General features: G+C 42.6%; 1 protein-coding gene across 3 annotated transcripts in view; it reads left to right on the top strand.

Moving 5' to 3' along the window:
• Nucleotides 1–1,144: 1,144 nt before the first annotated feature.
• kiaa0513 (KIAA0513 ortholog) overlaps nucleotides 1,145–18,139 on the top strand; it is a 28,328-nt gene continuing 11,333 nt past the window's right edge. For 2 of the 3 annotated variants that reach the window (XM_085464891.1, XM_085464893.1), the window contains exons 1-3: nucleotides 1,145–1,222; nucleotides 11,014–11,584; nucleotides 14,795–14,894. In XM_085464891.1, coding sequence (XP_085321017.1) covers nucleotides 11,205–11,584; nucleotides 14,795–14,894 — 480 coding nt within the window. In that variant the 5' untranslated portion in view covers nucleotides 1,145–1,222; nucleotides 11,014–11,204. Of the gene's footprint in view, nucleotides 1,223–7,068; nucleotides 7,440–11,013; nucleotides 11,585–14,794; nucleotides 14,895–18,139 lie in introns of those variants that run through there. The other variant, XM_085464892.1, reaches the window with a different exon arrangement.

The raw sequence follows: 18,139 nt of genomic DNA on the forward strand, positions 1-18,139 counted from the left end.
TTGAGCTCTGTCCGTGAAAGTTCCGTGCTAACCCTTGTTCTCTGTATGCAGATTTCTCGTGTTTGGTTTGGAGACTCTGGACGCTTTTCCCGACCCCGCTCTGCACCCCTGGGAACCCTGGCCCCCTTCTCCTTCACCTGTATATAGCGCACCTGGAGTGTGTAAATAAACCTGTTTTTCTGAGATTTCAGTCTGCGCCGAGTCCTCCCTGCTCCTCCGTGACATAAACCTTGGCTTCTCCTTCATTTATCTAAGTTAACTCCATGTTCTCTGAAACAAACACGCGGGAAACCTGCACGAACAATGTGTTCTTAAACGACCACACTCCCTCACTGCTGCTGCTCAAATTTAAACTCGTTTGTGCTGCCAGTCAGTTCTGCCTGCGTGTTTTTATAAACAAAACAATAGATGAACAGGTTGTTTGCAGCCCACCTACAGACATTTACACTTCCGTGCGCGCATTTTTGCGGCTTTTAACAGCAAAACGAAAACTGCGCCCCTACAACTAAAACACCGCTGCTCTTCTGCACGGTCATTGCGTCCGTGGAGATAGCGTGAACTTGTTTTGCAAGTATATGATTCTTCTTTATTGTACCTCCATTAGAATCAATCCAGTCTCTGCTGGACACTTATTATACCTTCACAAAGCAGTGATGTCATATTTCTTATAAATTCTGCTGCCTTGTTGGCCACATCTCTGTCAGGAAAGACATTTTGATGTCGCTAAGACTTTTTAGCTAAATAAATAAAGAATATGCAAAACTGCCCAAAACTGAATGCAGCTTCTTCTTTGTATCAGGTATGTTGTTTGTGGCTCAAAATGACTTTACATCATTCATGAGAGGCAGGTTTGACATTTGTCTGACAAATAATACGCCAACAAGCCGTTTACAACACTTTAAATACGGGCAATCATTTTTTGGCCGACGATCACGGGGTGATAAAAAATACCCCACGCCAAATATGCGCACAGTTTTTTGTTGTTTTTTTAATCTGTTTGTGTTTTTTGGCGATGAGACTGTTAGAGAATACAGACCTGAGGAGAAATCCGTGGTTTAGCTGGTTTGAGCTACTCTCTGATCCAGAGGGTGGCGGTAATGCAACTAAAGGTCTTTTCGAAAACGCCACTACAGAAAAAGAAGAAGACGCAGGAGCAAGAGATGAGCGACGCGTACGAGCAGCAGTGAGTTGCTTCTTCTCCGTCCAGCACCGGATGTTTCATGTACGTACAGCTTTTATTTACCTTGTCAGCTCATCAGATGTCACTTTACATGTTCCGGACTGCGTAATTTACGGGTCTTAAACGTTATTGTGCAGCGGGGTTTGTGGTCGCTTGAATGGCTCTGGGGTCAAAGCGTATAGGGCTGCTGGACGCTGCAGCCGCTCTCGTTTGGATGTGTTCGGCTGCACTTGCAGACGAACCTCTCTGTGACTGACGTGGGGTTTCCCTGTTTGCCTTAAAATGGCTTGACGGTCAGCTTCTAGTCTTCCACGGAGCTCCCAGCCTTCCAGGAAACGTGTCTGTTTGTTCAGCGCCGCTTCCTCGGAGCTGTCAGTCCGCCCGGGTCACCGATGATGAGGAGCTGGCGGTGCGAGCTCCTGCTTCCTTCGTGCCTTTAACTTTTCATATGTTAATGAACTCGTGACAGATTGTGATTGGAGAGTATTCGTAAGCCAAACCTCGCTGAGAGCTGTTACGCTTTGAGTGAAGGCGGTGGATTTAAACCAAAACAGGGAGCATCGTTTTTAAGGATGTAGAGACACATTTATATTCGTCAGATGTGTCATCCAAATATAGGAATTTGTCATTTTTTACTGTAATAATGAATATGGGAGAGTAGCTCACCTTTACTTTACTGTCAGGTTTACCAGCTTTTAATATCATTTTACTGATTTTTGCTTTTTCAGTTCAGATACTTTGCTTTTCTTTGCCAAGAAGAAAATCTATATTACAAAGACCCTTCAAGATTAGATGAAGAGCCCCAAACAATATGGCAGTTCCCTTATGAGCATTCACTTGGCAAGAGCAGGGAGGAAGAACTCCTTTTATATAAGCAAAGGCAAAGAGATCAGACAGAAGTTATTGACATGTAATAGTGTCAAGTAAATGTGGGCTGAAAAGACGAGCGTGTGCAGTAAACTGTGAAAGATGTCCTTTGCGATTTTATAGAAAAAATGATGACCACACATGCAAAATATACTTACCTGTATTTTTTTAAAATTTATTATGAATGTGTTGTGGAAGAAAAATTTAATAAATAACAAACACAAAAGGGAAAAAAAAGCATATTATCAGCATACATACTAGTTGGATTGGAAACAAACTCCTCTGCAGTTCGTTTGGAGCCACACCGAGATCACCTTCTCCGAGGCTCTCTGTGCGGTTGTTTTGCTCCACACCGCGATGACTGTGTTCACACCTGCATTCTTTTTAATAACCACTAGGGGGGGGAGCCCATGTTCAATACAACATGATGTTAGTTTTATCATGCAGTCAGCAAAAACGGTCTCCTTCACACTGAGACTTCTCACATGTGCCTATTTCCATCTTCTGTGTGGAACCACCACAGTGTGTGTGTGTGACAAAGATGGGGACTGTGCTTGGTGGTATCTGGAAGTCTGCACGGAGATGAACTTCCTGTCAGTTTTTACAGCATTTGCTGCTCAGTTCTCCTCATCCGTGGGGCAGAAGTGTTTAGCTGCCTTTGTAAATGAAGCTTGCATCGCCGTGCTGCCCTCCAGCCTCTGCCTTCTGTCGTGAAGCACGAGGAAAGGGTTTATGCTATTTCTCAGAGATTGCGACTGATGTTCTTTCTAATTTACAATTCATTACGAGGAAACGGGAATGTTACACAAGGGAGTCATGTTTGGATGACTGAAATGAAATGAAGGAAGAGATCTGACGTGCTGGTATTAGTGTTGTACACAGTCCTGTTCTCTGTGACCTCTGCATTGGATTTTTCTTACCACTATAAAAAATCCATGGTGGATGTTGTGGATGAGGTTTGAGAACATTATTTAGCGTTAATGTGTGGTGAGGAGATCCTATCTGGAGTGCAGGCCCCTCAGCTGAGACTCTACACCTTCACCAATCTGCCATCACACACTTCTGCTTGTCATACATCCACTGAACACGTGACAGAAGCCTGTGAGCTTCAGCCGTCGCTCTCTGCCGCTGTAGTTCTGCTGTTAGATCATGTTTATATTGCACCATAAAACTCAGTTTTATACTGATGTTAAACTCTGATATATTGGCTGGGTAGCAGGATTTTATAAAGATGCATTTATTAGTGTTGTCAGTTATTCCAAACTGTCCCACACAGCTTCACTTCCCCCTTGTTTTAACACCCTGTAATTAGACAAACAGCTCTTTCTGAGATCGTCTAATCTTATTTGCACCTCTGAAGATTCGAGTTTCTGATCCCACTGCTCCCACAGCACCCACTCCCTGCTGCCTCTTAAAGGTGCAATGCGTAAAATGCTATCACAGCATGGATCTGCACTAGGAAGTTCACCATCCACAATAGCATTATCTGATTTTATGAAGGTTCATTGCCCAGCCAACAGCTAAAACACCTCTGTTAGAAACAACTTTATTACTTCCTCATAAGATGGGCATCGGGAAGAGACTTTAGTCTTTCTGGTCTCTAAAACTGTGAGCTTTCCCGTGTACTCTCTTAGCTCTGGAGATGTTAATAACATAGTTTTAAATACTTGTAATAGCTGTCTGCTCTGTCATCATGCTGGCTGACCTGTTTGACAGGTTTGGATACATTCCATATACAGCATGGTAACTATTTAACTGTAATGAGTAGCATGTGATCTATACTGCAGCCAAATACCAGGGTGTTATACAGGCACTCATATGACCCAACATGAGTGACAGTCCACTCTGCAGCAAAGTGTTTACAGAGGTCAGGAAAGGCCTTGACCTCTGTAAACAGACATTAAGGCCCTTTTCCAATCACAACCATCGCCATCTGGTGGCATCTGATGAGCTATAGTTTTCCCTCCACAAAGCTACATCCATCTTTTTTATCATCTTGATCTCTGACCGGTTGCAGGTTTTTGCTGGCTGTTGCATGCTGAAATCAGTCACAAAGAGGTGTACAGTGCTGCACCACAATCCTTCTTGTGATTGCTTTGGTCACTAGCAGGCTGCTGCCAGTAGACCCGGTGCAGGTTGTGGATATTCCAGTTTCCACTGCAGACTGCTTGGAATACAGTTACAGTACAAAACACGGTTTTCACTGCTTTGGAACATTGTGAAAGTTGTAAAATTAAATTATTTCACAATACCTGAGATACAAGGAAGGGTGTTACTGTAACAGGGTGGATGTCATCATGTAAAGAAAAGGAGGAAGGAGAAGTAGCCTCCTTCCCAAGTCTTTTCAGACTTTGTGTGTGTTCTAAAGGAAGATCCAGAAAATGCATTCACTGCTTTTGTTTTGGTAACTGAGATATCCCAGTAGGCACATTAATGGGGACACTGAATATGTACCCTCTCAAATTGCAAAGGATTGCGGGTCAGGGAAGTCCCAAGTCGGGTATTGGTTCTCACCTGAATTAAAGACGAGCATTGTTCAGGAATGCCTCTGAGAACAGAAATGGATGAGTGGCCTGAGCCGGAGACCTTAAAGTCACCTTGCTTATGCGCTGAGCTGATGCTCTGTAATGCCGTGCTTGACATAGTGGAGAAAGCTGAGTTATTGGATTGCGTTTGGTGTTTTAGGCTCAGAAAGCCGGGGCGACAGAGATGGATGAACTGTGTCGGGGGTGCCTTGTTCGTTTTTGCTCAGCAGATTTTGTGTGTTGAATAATATTTCCTCGGGTGGAGTGGTTCGGGGGGAAGGTTGCGTAACGGCTCTGGCTTCCCTGTGTGAGTCGTGTAGCACACACTGAAAATGAGATGGGAGAAGGTCTTGTGATGCTGGTGTGGAGCCCCCGAGCTTCATAGTATCTTTCATCACAATTGAACCACCCTCCTCTGTGCATGCTACCTGGAGGGGCTGTGTGTGTGTTTGTGTGCACTTGGGTTCAGGGATTGCATGTCACTGTGTGTTTGTGTATTTTCAGGGAGAAGGAGGGGGGGCTGGGAGCGCCCTTTCTGGTTCAGGGAAGCAAAAATCCTGCATCCTTTGCAGTCAGAGAGGAGTGTGATTTATAGAGTCCCTGACTGTGTGTGTGTGTGTGTGTGCATTTGTTGTGGCAGGACGGGGCACATTAATCAGGCCAAATGGCGTCACTGGCCAGCAGGTGATTGTACCGCTGCCATCCATCCTCAACAGGGAATCACGACTGCTGACTGAGGGGCTTTGCTGTTTTTTCGGGCATCTAAAAGAAGTGCTGCAGGGGAGAGATGTGACAAGCAACATTTCACACTCTGAGCATCACAGGCACGACTGTTTAGCTGTAGGACATATGCTCAGTAACCCATGCAAGATGTTTACCACTTAAACATGATCAGATGATTAAATTACAGCCAAAAACATAAAGGCCTGGATGACCTGTAAATCTATTTATTGTGGTTTAAGTTGCTTTCTCCGAGACAAGTCACGGTTCAACTGAAGGTTTCTGTTTCAGAAAAAGAAAGTTTTTTATGCCTGTAGTGACGAGGATAGTGTAGAAAGAAAGATAGAAACTGCATGGGCATAAAAATGCACCTAATGTTCTGACCTGTTGGGATGTAAGCCGGAGACTTGCTGCTCTGGGTGTTAATGCCCATATGGTGTGGGCTCTAATTACAAAGCTATCAGCCACCCCATGTTGACAGATTCTAAAGCGGTCGTGCACAACCTCCTGAAATATTTGAAATACTGAAATAATCAGGGCAGCGAAAAGTGAGCTCACTGTCAGAAGATTAATACATCGAGTTTGGTTCACTGGCAACATGTTTAAAGATGGAGAATTTGTTAAGTGAAGAACAAAAGACTCCACTTAGCAAAGGTTCTGATGAGCAGCCTTTCTAAACCACTGCTAAAGATCCAAAATGAAGCCAAACTCTTGAGGTTTAGCTAAGAAATGATTTCACTGTGGGTAATGGAAAAAGTCCAATAAGCGATCCAAGTTGGAGTTTGGTGCTATGTGGAGGAAGACCAGCACGAGAGAGAATTACACCACTCTCTCTATTCAAAGCTGTAACAAGACATGGAGGCAGAAATAGCTGAAGTCTGTAGTTGAACACTGGCACCAGTTCAACCAGCAGGCCGTTCTTCATCTGCTCCATCTACTACTGCTTGAGAACCAAAGAAAACCCAAGGAGTGACCATTCTCCACAATCGCCTGACCCAACATCAGTGCAGACTGTTGAAGGCTCAAAAAGCCAAGCAGAGATCACCTTTGATCCAATGACGTGTCTGTGGAAACCTCTACATCTACACTTCCACTGCAGAAATAAAGGATAGAGTGTCAAAGATCTTGTGACTTCACCTTAACAGGAAATGCGTAGTGATTCATAAGAGCGCCCTGTCCACAGGAAGTCTTTGCCAACCAAGGATGTGGCCCCATGCCAAGCCTTGCAAAATATATCTGAAGGGCTCATATGGAAATCAATGGGAAAGGAAACGCAACACCTTTTTTTTTTTTAAACGACAAAACCAACCACTGATAAGCCTTTTGTTGGCACAAGGCTTTGAAATAGTATGAAACACAATGGCTTACTGTCAAGCCTATAATTGGCCTTTAGGTCTAAGAGATCTTTGTAAGCCGTAACTCGAATAAAGGTAACACAATGACAATGAAAGGTCAAGTCTTACACTGAGTTATAACCAGAAGTCCAGTGTGTCAGATTAATCACAGGAAGGAACAAAACAAGGTTTAAACTTCACATAAGATGCTCACTTTTTCCAGTATTTTCCACGTTTAACCTTCAGAGGGTTTGAGTAAATAAAAGTACGACTCGAATGGAGACTTAGATTTGATTTGTTTTGCTGTAACGCAAGTACATTTGTCATCAACATATCTTTGATTTATTTCTTTCCTGCTCTTACTCCTTAGGTGGGCGGGTCTTATTACAGACTCCATCACCTAGCAACCACTCTTAAACCTAATCAAGCCTGATGAAAATTAAATCAAATGAACAAAACTCAGTTTACAATCCCGAGTGAAAATATAACGGTTGGTCACAGATTCTTGGGTAAAATTCTTCCCACCCAGAAACAATAATACTGAGATTTGTTTGCAAAGGTAAATGACGACCCATCCATCCATTTTCTTTACCACTTATCCAGTTAAGTTACTCGATGGGATTTTAACTCTGTCAAAAATGATGCTGAACCCTGACCTAAACTCAGACTTGCACACCAAACCATGGCTGTTAGAGTGACAGCCAGACTGCGGACACATCAAAGAGCGCCCCCCGGTGTTTAGTTTTATTAGGCGAGGAAGCCGTGTCACCGGGGACGGCAGGTCCAGCCAGTGTCCTGCTCGGAGGAAACAATGTAAGTAAATGGCACACGTTAAGCAGCGTCTGCAGGCCAAATGTTTGCTTTGTCTTTGGTGATGTGGGTGTTTAGGTACACATGAGTGTGTTTGTGCATCTCGAGTGTTTCACCCTCGGTCTTACTCACTAAACGCTGCATTATATAACCTCATCTTCAGAGCTGCATGACAAGCATTGGCCCAGGGGCTCTGTGTGTGTGTGTGTGTGTGTGTGTGTGTGTGTGTGTGTTTCAAACCAGATGAAAGGTGTGTGTGACAGGAGATGTATAGCAGTGCAGTTTAAGATTTGTTTGCCTTTTTCTTTGTGGTTTTTAATCAATCATTCCAACTTCCTATTATTTGCACTGTAACATGATGAAAGAATAGATTCTAAAAATACAACACTGAGGTTTACTTTAGAGATGAACGGGGTGTGAGATTTCAAAGCAAGGACAACTGAACAGGATCTAAATGACAGTGTGGAGCTACAACATGCTGCTCGTTTTCTTTCGTGCTCTTTTTTTCCCTCTGAGAAGTGATCAGTAGATCTGTTTTGATGCATCCAGGTAAGGATCAGCTTTCTGAGATACAAAGATCTTCTTCTCCTTCTTTAAGCATCAGAGTCAGGGAGGACAAGCGTGTCCTATCAGGAGGTTTGTGGGTTTTTTTATGTCAGACCACAAAGCATACTTTGCTCTGCTCAGCTAACTCTGCCTGCAGAATGTGTGCGATCAGAAACAACAGGAAATTATATTCACTTTCACACCTTAAGCTTTTAAATAAGAAGTGCCGTGTCACCGTAGGCACGTTTGGTAGGCCTGGTGTTGAGTCAGATGTCACACTGGTTTTGTTTTATCATCTCAAATTTAGAAAGAAGTAAACTTGTATAGATTTATTCACGTAACATTTTGTTATTGGCGGTTAAATTTACACTTACAGCTACACGGCCTGTAATACCCTCTTTTCTTTTCATTACGAATGTTTTCACTTTTTCATAGCAGAAAAGGATTCTTAGACTGACCGTCGCAAAGCACTGTCTCAGTTTGGAGCAAAGTAAGGGTTGCAGTCGTTCTTGTAATTTGAGGTGTTTGTTTACTCTCTGACTTTGGCCTTTAAGGCAGCACCTCCACCCAACCACTCTTGCAAAACTGCACCAAGTCCTGCAGAAATGCTGCTTTAAGGACAAACTCGGAGGGGAAATGTTAGTTCAAGGCTTTATAGCTAAACCAGGTTTAAATTAGAGCTGGGCGATAGAACGATAACGATATGTATCGCGATATAACTTTTACTCGATAGAGAAATTAAGCTATCGCGATAGACCTCGCCGCTCTTGTCATCTTAAAATAAAAAAAAAAAGGTCAGCCAAATTCAGTAGCGCAGACCCGAACCAATCACAGCCGCAGCGTCACGTCGCGTGACTTGTTACGTACAGCACAAGTGCCAAGCCGCACGTGTGTTTGTTTGGGAAGCAGCCAGCGGGTAATGGAGCCAGCGCGTAATGGAGGAAATGAGTGTGCCGACTAGAAAAATCAACCGAGCGTGACCGAAGAGAAAACAGATGATGGTTCCAATGCCGGAGAGATTGTCGAACGGAAGAGCCATAGAAGTTCCGTAGTGTGAAGGTATTTCGGCTATTTCAAGTCTGACAAAAACAGAGTAGCGTGCACTGTAAATTGTGCCGAAAGCAAGTCTGGAAATACAATAAACTGGTGCATGCGTCACACTGCGCCACGTTATTGTTTCGGTGAAATGAATTTCTACAATACTGTTACTGTTAATTCTACTCTCTGCAGTGTTTAAATGCTTACATATACACACAGTTACTGTCCCTCCACACATACGACTCTGTTCTGCTTCTATGCCCCAGCTTTGTTTACTTTTTCCCACCGAGGCTTCTAGACTTCTGATTGGCCAACATTTCTGCACGGTTAGGAATCTAGCGCCACCTGCTGCTTTGGCATGTTCATAGCAGCATTTTCCTTCATTTCTGCCTTTATGTGTGGACGGGATTATTTTTTTAAACGAAAACGGAAAATCTCCGTTTTCAAAAATACCCGTGTACGTGTGGACGTAGCCTCAGTCTCTGACTGGAAGCGCTAATTCGTCATTCGGCTTTTGTCAGACTAAAGTAACTGTTAAAACTGTTTGAAAAGCTCAGCTATACAACAAGGAGAGATTGAGAATTTCCTTTTAGTTCTCAGTTTATTTGATATTGACAAAGGTTAGTCAGTTTTGTCTGTTCTTCTGTAAAACAAACTAAGATTTATTTTTAGAATTAATATTTTGTTTCTAAGTGGAATTGACAATTTAGTCTGTTTCGTTTGTTCTATTTTGAAACTTAAACGCTTTAGCGGCTGCCTTTTGTGTAGTTTGCAATATTTGCCTTTATTTATCTGAAAAAGTCTCATGTTCCTTAAGTACATCTACCCTGTTGAACTTATTATGAGAAATAAATATTTAAATCAAAACAAGCTGCTGATTATTTCACATTTTACTTGTGAGCAACGGCACATTTAAATCTTACAAATATAGTTATTTGGCTTATATCGTGATAGATATCGTTATCGCCTGAAATGAAAAAAACACATCGTGATATGAAAAAATCTCATATCGCCCAGCTCTAGTTTAAATATATTTAAGGTGATCTAAATGAATTCAGGACTCTGATTTGCTTGTTCACTTTTTCTAAATGTTTCAAATCATCATGATGTTGCTTTTTAATAAATATTGAACTGAATCTTTTAGATTCATCAACAAGGAAAAGACTTTCTGGCCAGAGACAAATCTCCATTAGGAGACAATGTAGTGGACTCGATAATCACATTAAATGAACTGAAATTGAAGTGATCTGCAACAGGAGTGGCTGGAAATTCCTAAATCAGTAACTGAAAGGTTATTAGTAAAGCTTCAGAATGAGTAATGCTGATGTTTGTATATGGATCAATTTCACGTAAATGCTCTGAATTTGTATCTGGTCTGAAATTATATTACTGAGAACATTTGTAAAAAAAAAAAAAACTTCACCACATCAGCAACATGTGTTTTTTTTGTAACACATGGCATGATTTTTTATAAAGCATAAAACCCATGTATTAGGAGGACATTTGTGCATAGACTGTATGTAAAAGATGGACGTGGCTGTTGGTTTTGCAGTCTGCCTGCTGAGCCTTCAATGTTTTAGCTACTATGTGTCATTTCTTGGAGCTAGAAGTGACCATATTTGGGCATGAGTGTGGATTGCTAAGCTAACAGCTAATGCTACTTAGCTTGGCGAACATACTGCATCCGTATATTGAATGTAACACACAGATGCACATACTGGACACATTCACTGCAAGCAAAATTATTCATGTGAGCGCTTTAAAATGGGAATCTGTGGGGACTGGCTCACTTTCATAGATAGCCTCAAGTGGACGTAACAGGAACTGCAGCTTTTGGCCAAATATATTCCTTTGTTAATGGTATTTAACATTATCAAACCACATGATCTTTGTTTGAATTGCAGGTCAAGTGTGTTTTTAAAATTATTATGTTCACACTGTCTATTTTAACATGGTGTAATATTGCTGATTTCTCTCTTTCATTGGTCCACAGATGCTTTGTGAGTTCACTCTGTGAGGGTCAGCACCCTCAGGGGTGGAATGATCTGCAGAATCCTAACCTAGCAAGGCCGGCAGCTTCAGTGGAAACCTAAACTGGGACCAGCACTCTCATGTTCCTGCACAGCAGTAAATAGCTCTGTTTAACACCACTGTTGCACAGTCACAACGAAGAGGCTTTCCACCATGGAGGGTGTGGCAGTGGACAACCTAATAGACTTCGACCTACCGTCAGAGACCAAGACTCTCAACATAGATGGAGGGCAACACCAAGGACACACAGACATTTTCTCCCCAGAGCCAGCTTCTTCCACAGGAGTCCACCAGCTGCCAGAGCCCATGGCTCCAACCAAGCCCAACTCCCACCACCAGTCAGAGGAGGGAAACAACGACAGTGATGCTACAGAGTCGGCAGACAGTGAAAATGACATGGACCCGCCCTCTCATGAATGGGAACTAAGAAGGTCGTCGTCTTCGTCGGCTCACAGCGGGGAGGAAGCCGACGCCGAGACGGTGGAGAGGAGGCAGTTCATGAAGACGTATGTGGAGAAGGTGTTTCATGGAAAGTAAGGAGCAACATTTTGAACTGTTTTTGGTCTTTTGTGTTTGAGTGAGTCTTAAAAAAAGACAGCTCACATTTGTTTGATAAATGAGATTGTGAAGCATTAGAGCCACAGAAAAATGTTGTGTGTTCTCTGCAGGTGCTTCGGCTTCCTCACACATTCTAAAGGTTAATTAGTGATATGGATAATAGTGATAGCTGTGAATAACTGTCTGCTTCTCTGTGTTGGTAAATGATGGAGTAATCCCATAAGTTTTTGCAGAATGACAGAAAAATGATGCAAAGTTTTGAAATTGCACAAGTATACACCGTCTGTACAGCGTCGGCATTCGTAAGAAAACATGCAACTTGAAAATTGTGGGTTTTTTAGGATGAATCAGTGGCATACTTGTTGCATCGTGTTTTGCAAATAGAAGAGGTCTGACTTACTGAAATGTCATTGACTTGAAACAGATCAGAGTTGTGCCATACATGTGGGAAATTACAAACAGGGATCCCTGGAAAAAACGGACAAAGATGAGAGAAACGATCATCCTGATATCCGCTGTTTGTTTCAGTCGTTCTTTGAGACTATTGAAACTTTCTGGGGGTTTTTGTCTTTTGCTGAAAGTGAACTGTCAGATCTGAACCACATGAAATCAGGAAGGCAGGGTGAGACGATCTGGGCTGAAATGCTTTGATCTCCACACAAAAGTGTGGGCTTTGAAAGCAGCGTGAGTCATGTGAGGTTGCTGCGGACAGTGTTTACTGAAAAGGGCGTTGGATTAACTTGCATTGTTAAAATGTAAGTTGGTATGATGAAAAGGTGTTGCCTTTCGCCTTTAGATTTTTGAAACTTGTTTTGTGATGATGAAAGAAAGAATGTGGAGAAGTCTGTAAGCCCTCCATGTCGATCGCGGAGACGAGTCTACCGTAGGCGTGACGGGTTTTATCTGATGTCGTCTGTACGTGTTTGTGTTTTAACAACAGATTTAGTGGATGTTTCTAACAGCCTGTCTTTATGAAACTAGAAATGTTGTGAAAATACATGCAGGAAGTTAATTACAGAACAGAAACTTCAAAGCGTGTCATAGAGGAGCTGACGGTCCGACAGCGCCTCTCCAATGTTGGCGAGCATTGTGTGGGTCTGGATGGAAGCCACCAAATTATCAACGCAGGGAAAGAGCTGTAGGGTGAAGGTGGCGTCGACATTTACCAGAGTGCTAAATTCTGTCCAGGAAGCCAGATAAGGAAAAGATATCGTTGGTATTTGAACACAGAGGAGGTTACAAACTCCAACCAGGGTGTCTCAATGTAGCCATGGGCACGTTTATGTTAAAGCAGCAGTGTTTGCACTGTATGATCACACACATGGGTGGTTCTGCTGTTATCACTCGAGCATATTTTAAGAAGTGAAGAAATTGAACAGTGGCCTCTGTGCTTAGCACGTGGCCTTGGTGCTCGTGCTTCATGGTTTACACGCTGAGCCTCTCGTGACACTGCGGCAGGGTCACGGGGGTCACTGGTCTGCTGACGTAAGAAATCTAATGGAGTGAAATGTGAGGTTGGTCAAAGACACTTCTAAATATCAGGACAGCTTTGTATTTCATTGAACTTTGTTAGGTGTGTTTATTTTGACCCCTCAAGCATTGACCACTGAGCTCTTTGCACATTGACCCACAGAGAGGTCACATGGTGACATGGTGACCTCTCTGTGGTCAATGCCATAACGCATCTCATCCTAAAGTAAAATCTTCTTGCCATTAGAACTCTGATTCAGCAGTTTGCCCTCTTTACCTTTGTCTGGGACGGTCCAGTCATCTCTCATTATCTTCATCACCCTCTTAGTGGATTTCTGATTGTCCCTTAACCCTTTAAAGCTGGTCGGAGCAGCACGCTCCGTTTTGCGTAACTACTTTTAAATCCCTGTAGAACTGGAACCGCGTAAGCTAGCGCAATAATTTTTTGCATATGAAACCAGAGGAGTTGTACTTACATCTTATGCCATCAGCTTGTCCTAGGTCACAGTTTCCTTCCACATAAAGCTTTGCAACAATTGCATAAAAAGCACTTGCAGCAACAAAAACATAATATTCCAGAAACACGCTTTGCCGATCCGATCAGCTGTTCAAAACACTTCCCACATTGAAACAGATGTCAACGCGAACTGTCGCATGTCCGCCATTACCTGCCCGAAACCGAAAGTGACGTCATTTTCACAGAAAATGTAGTTTTTTACTTGTAGGCCTTAAAAGCCTATACTGGTGTTTTTATAAGTCATGTTTGACTTTATGCTTTTCTGAATAGTTTCTGGGATGCTTAGAACTCAAATTGCACTGCTTTAAACAGTTTATTTTGATGCACATGCTGTTTCCTTTGCAAATTTGCATCATAGGATTGTTTTTCGTTTTTCCTGCAGTATATAAAAATTGGTGTGTCTCAAAAATAAAACTATGAAGACACTCAAAATAAATTTCCTGTTGTTGTAAACTATTTTTTGTATTTAAAGTTTTGAGGGATAAGCCTCTTAAATTTCTCCAAGTAGAAATTTATGTAAAAAAAACAAAACAAAAACGATGTTTAATTTTTTTTGTAGTTTATTGCACTTTTTTGCAATTAATGTAATTACTATGGACTTAATGCATACATATTATTAAAATATGGGCTATAACAGTTGTATTGATGTATAGCAAATTGAAATGCTCCCAAAAATGGCTCTACAGCATGTAAAAATATAATATAAGCTCTGGCGGACTTGGTTCTATGGTAGGTCTTAAAGGGTTAATGTAATAGTGAAAGGATTCGAGATATGATGAGCCGCATCCTGTAGATGCTAAGCGAGCTGTGCATCATGAAGGCAGACAGTAAATACACAAGATGAGTTTGAATGTTGTGCAGTATGCAGTTGGATATTTGCTGCCCTGCAATGCTGCTACTTTTTAGGTAATTTCACTACGTTGTTAAAGCCGTGCTGTTTCACTGGGACAGCAGCGACATCTTTCACATTAATAAACATGAGCAATCTTCTGAAATCACCTGTAAGAGCTGGCTGTTAGCTCAGTGATGTAAAATCAGTGATTGCCAGTCTTTTTTGTTTTTTTACATCTTCGGCCTTTCTCTGTCGGTCAGTCCAAACTTCAGAACCATCTTCTTTGTATTTTTCAGATTTCTCTGTTTCATTTTCATCAAAGCAGACTTTAAAGTGTGTTTTCACAGCAGCCCCATGTTTTCACAGAGAGGACTTTGACCAAGAGGAGAAGGCTCGTTTTGGAGAGTTGTGCAGTGGAGAGAATGGAAAAGGCAGGGAGTGGTTTGCCAAGTATGTCAGCGCTCAGGTAAGTCCGGAGAAACTCAAACGCTCCCTCGTTATACCCATTATACAATGGCAGGTCATTTCAAATTCAAATTCATTCACACACAACCATACACATGAGGTGTGTGACATGAGGTGAAGTGCTGTGCAATGCAATGCCCGACCATTAAATGTCAGTGGTTTTACAGTATTTACAATTTACAGGTTATACAAAATTTACAGATTTAACTTAGAAATTTACAGTAAAAAAATGTGCAAATAGCAGAAAGAGATTATAAATTATAGGAAGTGTGCATGAAGAAAAACCAGAGTGCGTGTGGTGATGTGATATGTGTGGGAGAGTCCAGTCCTACACCTGGTTCAGGGCCCGAATAGCCTGGGGGAAGAAGCTCCTCCTCATTCTCTCTGTTTTGGCCTTAAGGGAGCGGAAGCGCTTCCCAGACCTCAACAGTGAGAAGAGCCGAGCGCACCACTCTTTGCAGATCTCGTCTGGCCTGCTTGGTGCTGTTCCCAAACCAGGTGCAGATGTTTGCCGTCAGGACGCTCTCGATGGTGCAGGAGTAGAAGTTCTTGAGCACCTTCAGTGGCAGATGGAAGTCTCTAAGTCTTCTGAGGAAGAAGAGACGCTGACGGCTTTCTTCACCGGGGTGTTGATGTGACAGGACCATGACAGGTCCTGAGTGATGTGGACACCCAGGTATCGGAAACTGTCCACTCTCTCCACTGGCGTGCCACTGATGATGAGGGGCTTGTAATTCCTCGCCTGCTTTGTAGAGAAGTCCACGATCAGCTCTTTCCTGCTTTGTTCTCCTCAAAGCATCGAAATTCAAAACATCTTATACGTAAACATACACTCGCCCATCAAGACTGTTAACCAGACAGCTGTGCAGCGCACTTAACTGCTGAGTAAACGTGTGTACTTGTGCAACATACCTTTGGAAATGTAAGATTCTTCTGATGTGATTTATGCGAACATTTCAAGAACCAAGCACAGCAGCAAAAACAGTGCTGACCAACAACGAGCAAGCTAACGTCACATTGATGAAGAGCAGACAGCACTGCCTTTACAGATATTCGCTTTGGCAACGTCTTAATTTCTAACTCCAGTTTATGTGGAAGCATTTATGATAAGGTGATATTAAAAAGTAGTTTCAGACTTTCTTTAAAAGCCGACCTGTGTCAGTGAGTCAGTCTTCCTCTCTTCTCAGTCGAGCCCGCTGCTCATTCATATCTAAGGCAATTTTGGAAACTATTAGAGACGTCACAAACTACGCATCTTAGAGGCATGAAGATAATTACCCACCATGTTAGTGGTGGTATTAAGTGACATTAAGAGTAAACCATGGCAGAATATACTGAGAAAATTACTGCTATGGAGCTGCAGTGTAGTCGGCTCCAAAGTGTTGGAGCTCTTTGACTGCTGCTGTCATTCGGACTTTTTGGAAAACAACTTTCCTCAGAGGTGGAAACTGTGCTGCTGCAGAGGATTTAAAAACAGCATTCGGTTTGTGATATTATTCTAAAGTGGCGCTGACTTCAAACTTGTGTTTTTAGATGGTTTTTGTTACATTATTCTCCTTTTAATGACTGAAAGTACACACAGTCACATGTTGTTGCACATTGTTACGAGCTAGTTTAGTAGCCTCTGTGTCCTTTTTAAATTCTTTTGGTTTTTTCCTTTTGCTGCTGTGTTGTACAAAAAGCGACCTTTCTGCTTTCTATTGTGCAAAAATGAGCTTTAAGGAACTCAAACAAAACACCCTGAAGGTTTCATTTCTGCACTGTGATGGAGTCATTTGGTGTAGAGACACAGGTATAATCAACATATGAGATTTGATTACTTATTTGTCAAATGAGAAGTTTGTAAAAGCCGTCTTCACTCTGGCAGCTGATTTTGTTTTTAGCCATGCGGTGCAGTTTCTCCGCAGCCTCGGCTTCATGCTTCTCTGCCTGGACTGTCAAACGTGTTTCTGAGCATCTGTGTGAGCTCCACGATGTCTCGAACTACTACTTCCTGCTTTTTTTCTGTCTCCCTCAGCTTGCCCTGCTGTCAGCTGGTAGCTTTTCTCCGACCCCTTGGGCCTCCTCGGTCCTGTCGCTTCAGCCCTCCCGGAGCGTCAGTCGCAGTGTGTCACATTGAAGGTCTTGAGGTTTGCGGCTTCTGTCCGGTTCCGAGTCTTTTTCTTACTTGAGCGTTTGCTGCAGCTCCAGGATCTCAAGATGAAATTTGTTGTTTCCAAACTGAGCTCAGCTGAACACGCTTCTGACTCTGAGACCTTCTGCATGTTTTTCTTTTATTTCCTTGAAGACACTCTGCGACTCCCACAGCCTTCAGTTGATCATTTTCACTTTCTTTTTTGTCTCTCGGGAGTTCTCTGTCGAGATTCTCACCTCCCGTTTTGTCACTTTGAGCTCTGCTTCTCATTCACCTCTTTGAGTTCTTGGCAAAGTTCCTGAGCTTTAGTTATGGTGGTTCTTCAAGTCCTTGAGCTTTCTGCATCTCATCCTTCACGTCCTCAATATTAAGACACGTGCCACTTGTTCTGTCTTCTCAGCTGAGAAGACTCCTGGATATCCAGCTGAACGGCCTCGGCGTCTCTGGAAAGGCCCCTGATCCCCTCCTGATAAATGTTCCAGAGGCCGGCGTATCTCTGGGTTTGCTTTCTTAAACAAACAAAATTATACAAACGAGAACAAAGCATTGGAAACGGTTCATGGACTAAATGGTTAATCCAAACAATAATCAGCAGATTAAATGAAATAATTGGTTCCAGCCCGACGTGGTAGTCATCAAACACTTTAGAGCTGAGACACAGTGAAGGCTTTGTTTGCCAGTTGTAGCAAATTTCCATCAGAGTTCACTGAAGGAGTCATTTGCACTTCTTCTTCTTCTTTCTTACCTGTCTTTACATGCAGACAGGTGCCTGACTCCTAAATTACAGATGCTGCTGATCCGTCGGGTTTGTTTCGAGTCAAAAACAAACGAGTGTTCAAACAAATGATAAACTCATGAGTAGATTTTACACTGTGCATCCTCAGCTCCTTCTGGCCTTCTCGATGTTCTCACATCAACAGGAAACGGCTGAGCTGTGGCCGCAGAGATAAGTCTGTTGTTTTGTATTTGTTTTCCTCTTTCCACAAATTCCACCAGCAAACCCTGACCAACACCACCATCGTCCTTCTGACTCGTTTACTGTTTGCAACATTGAGCCCACTGGCTGTTACAGAGAGAACAGTCTTTAAAAGCATCTCATGGGCTCATAGCTC

The sequence above is a fragment of the Copadichromis virginalis genome, linkage group LG7 (assembly GCF_057382275.1).
Source record: "Copadichromis virginalis isolate Kocher_CV1m ecotype Utaka linkage group LG7, C_Virginalis_male_GT1.1, whole genome shotgun sequence".
In the NCBI taxonomy this organism is placed as follows: Eukaryota; Metazoa; Chordata; class Actinopteri; order Cichliformes; family Cichlidae; genus Copadichromis; species Copadichromis virginalis.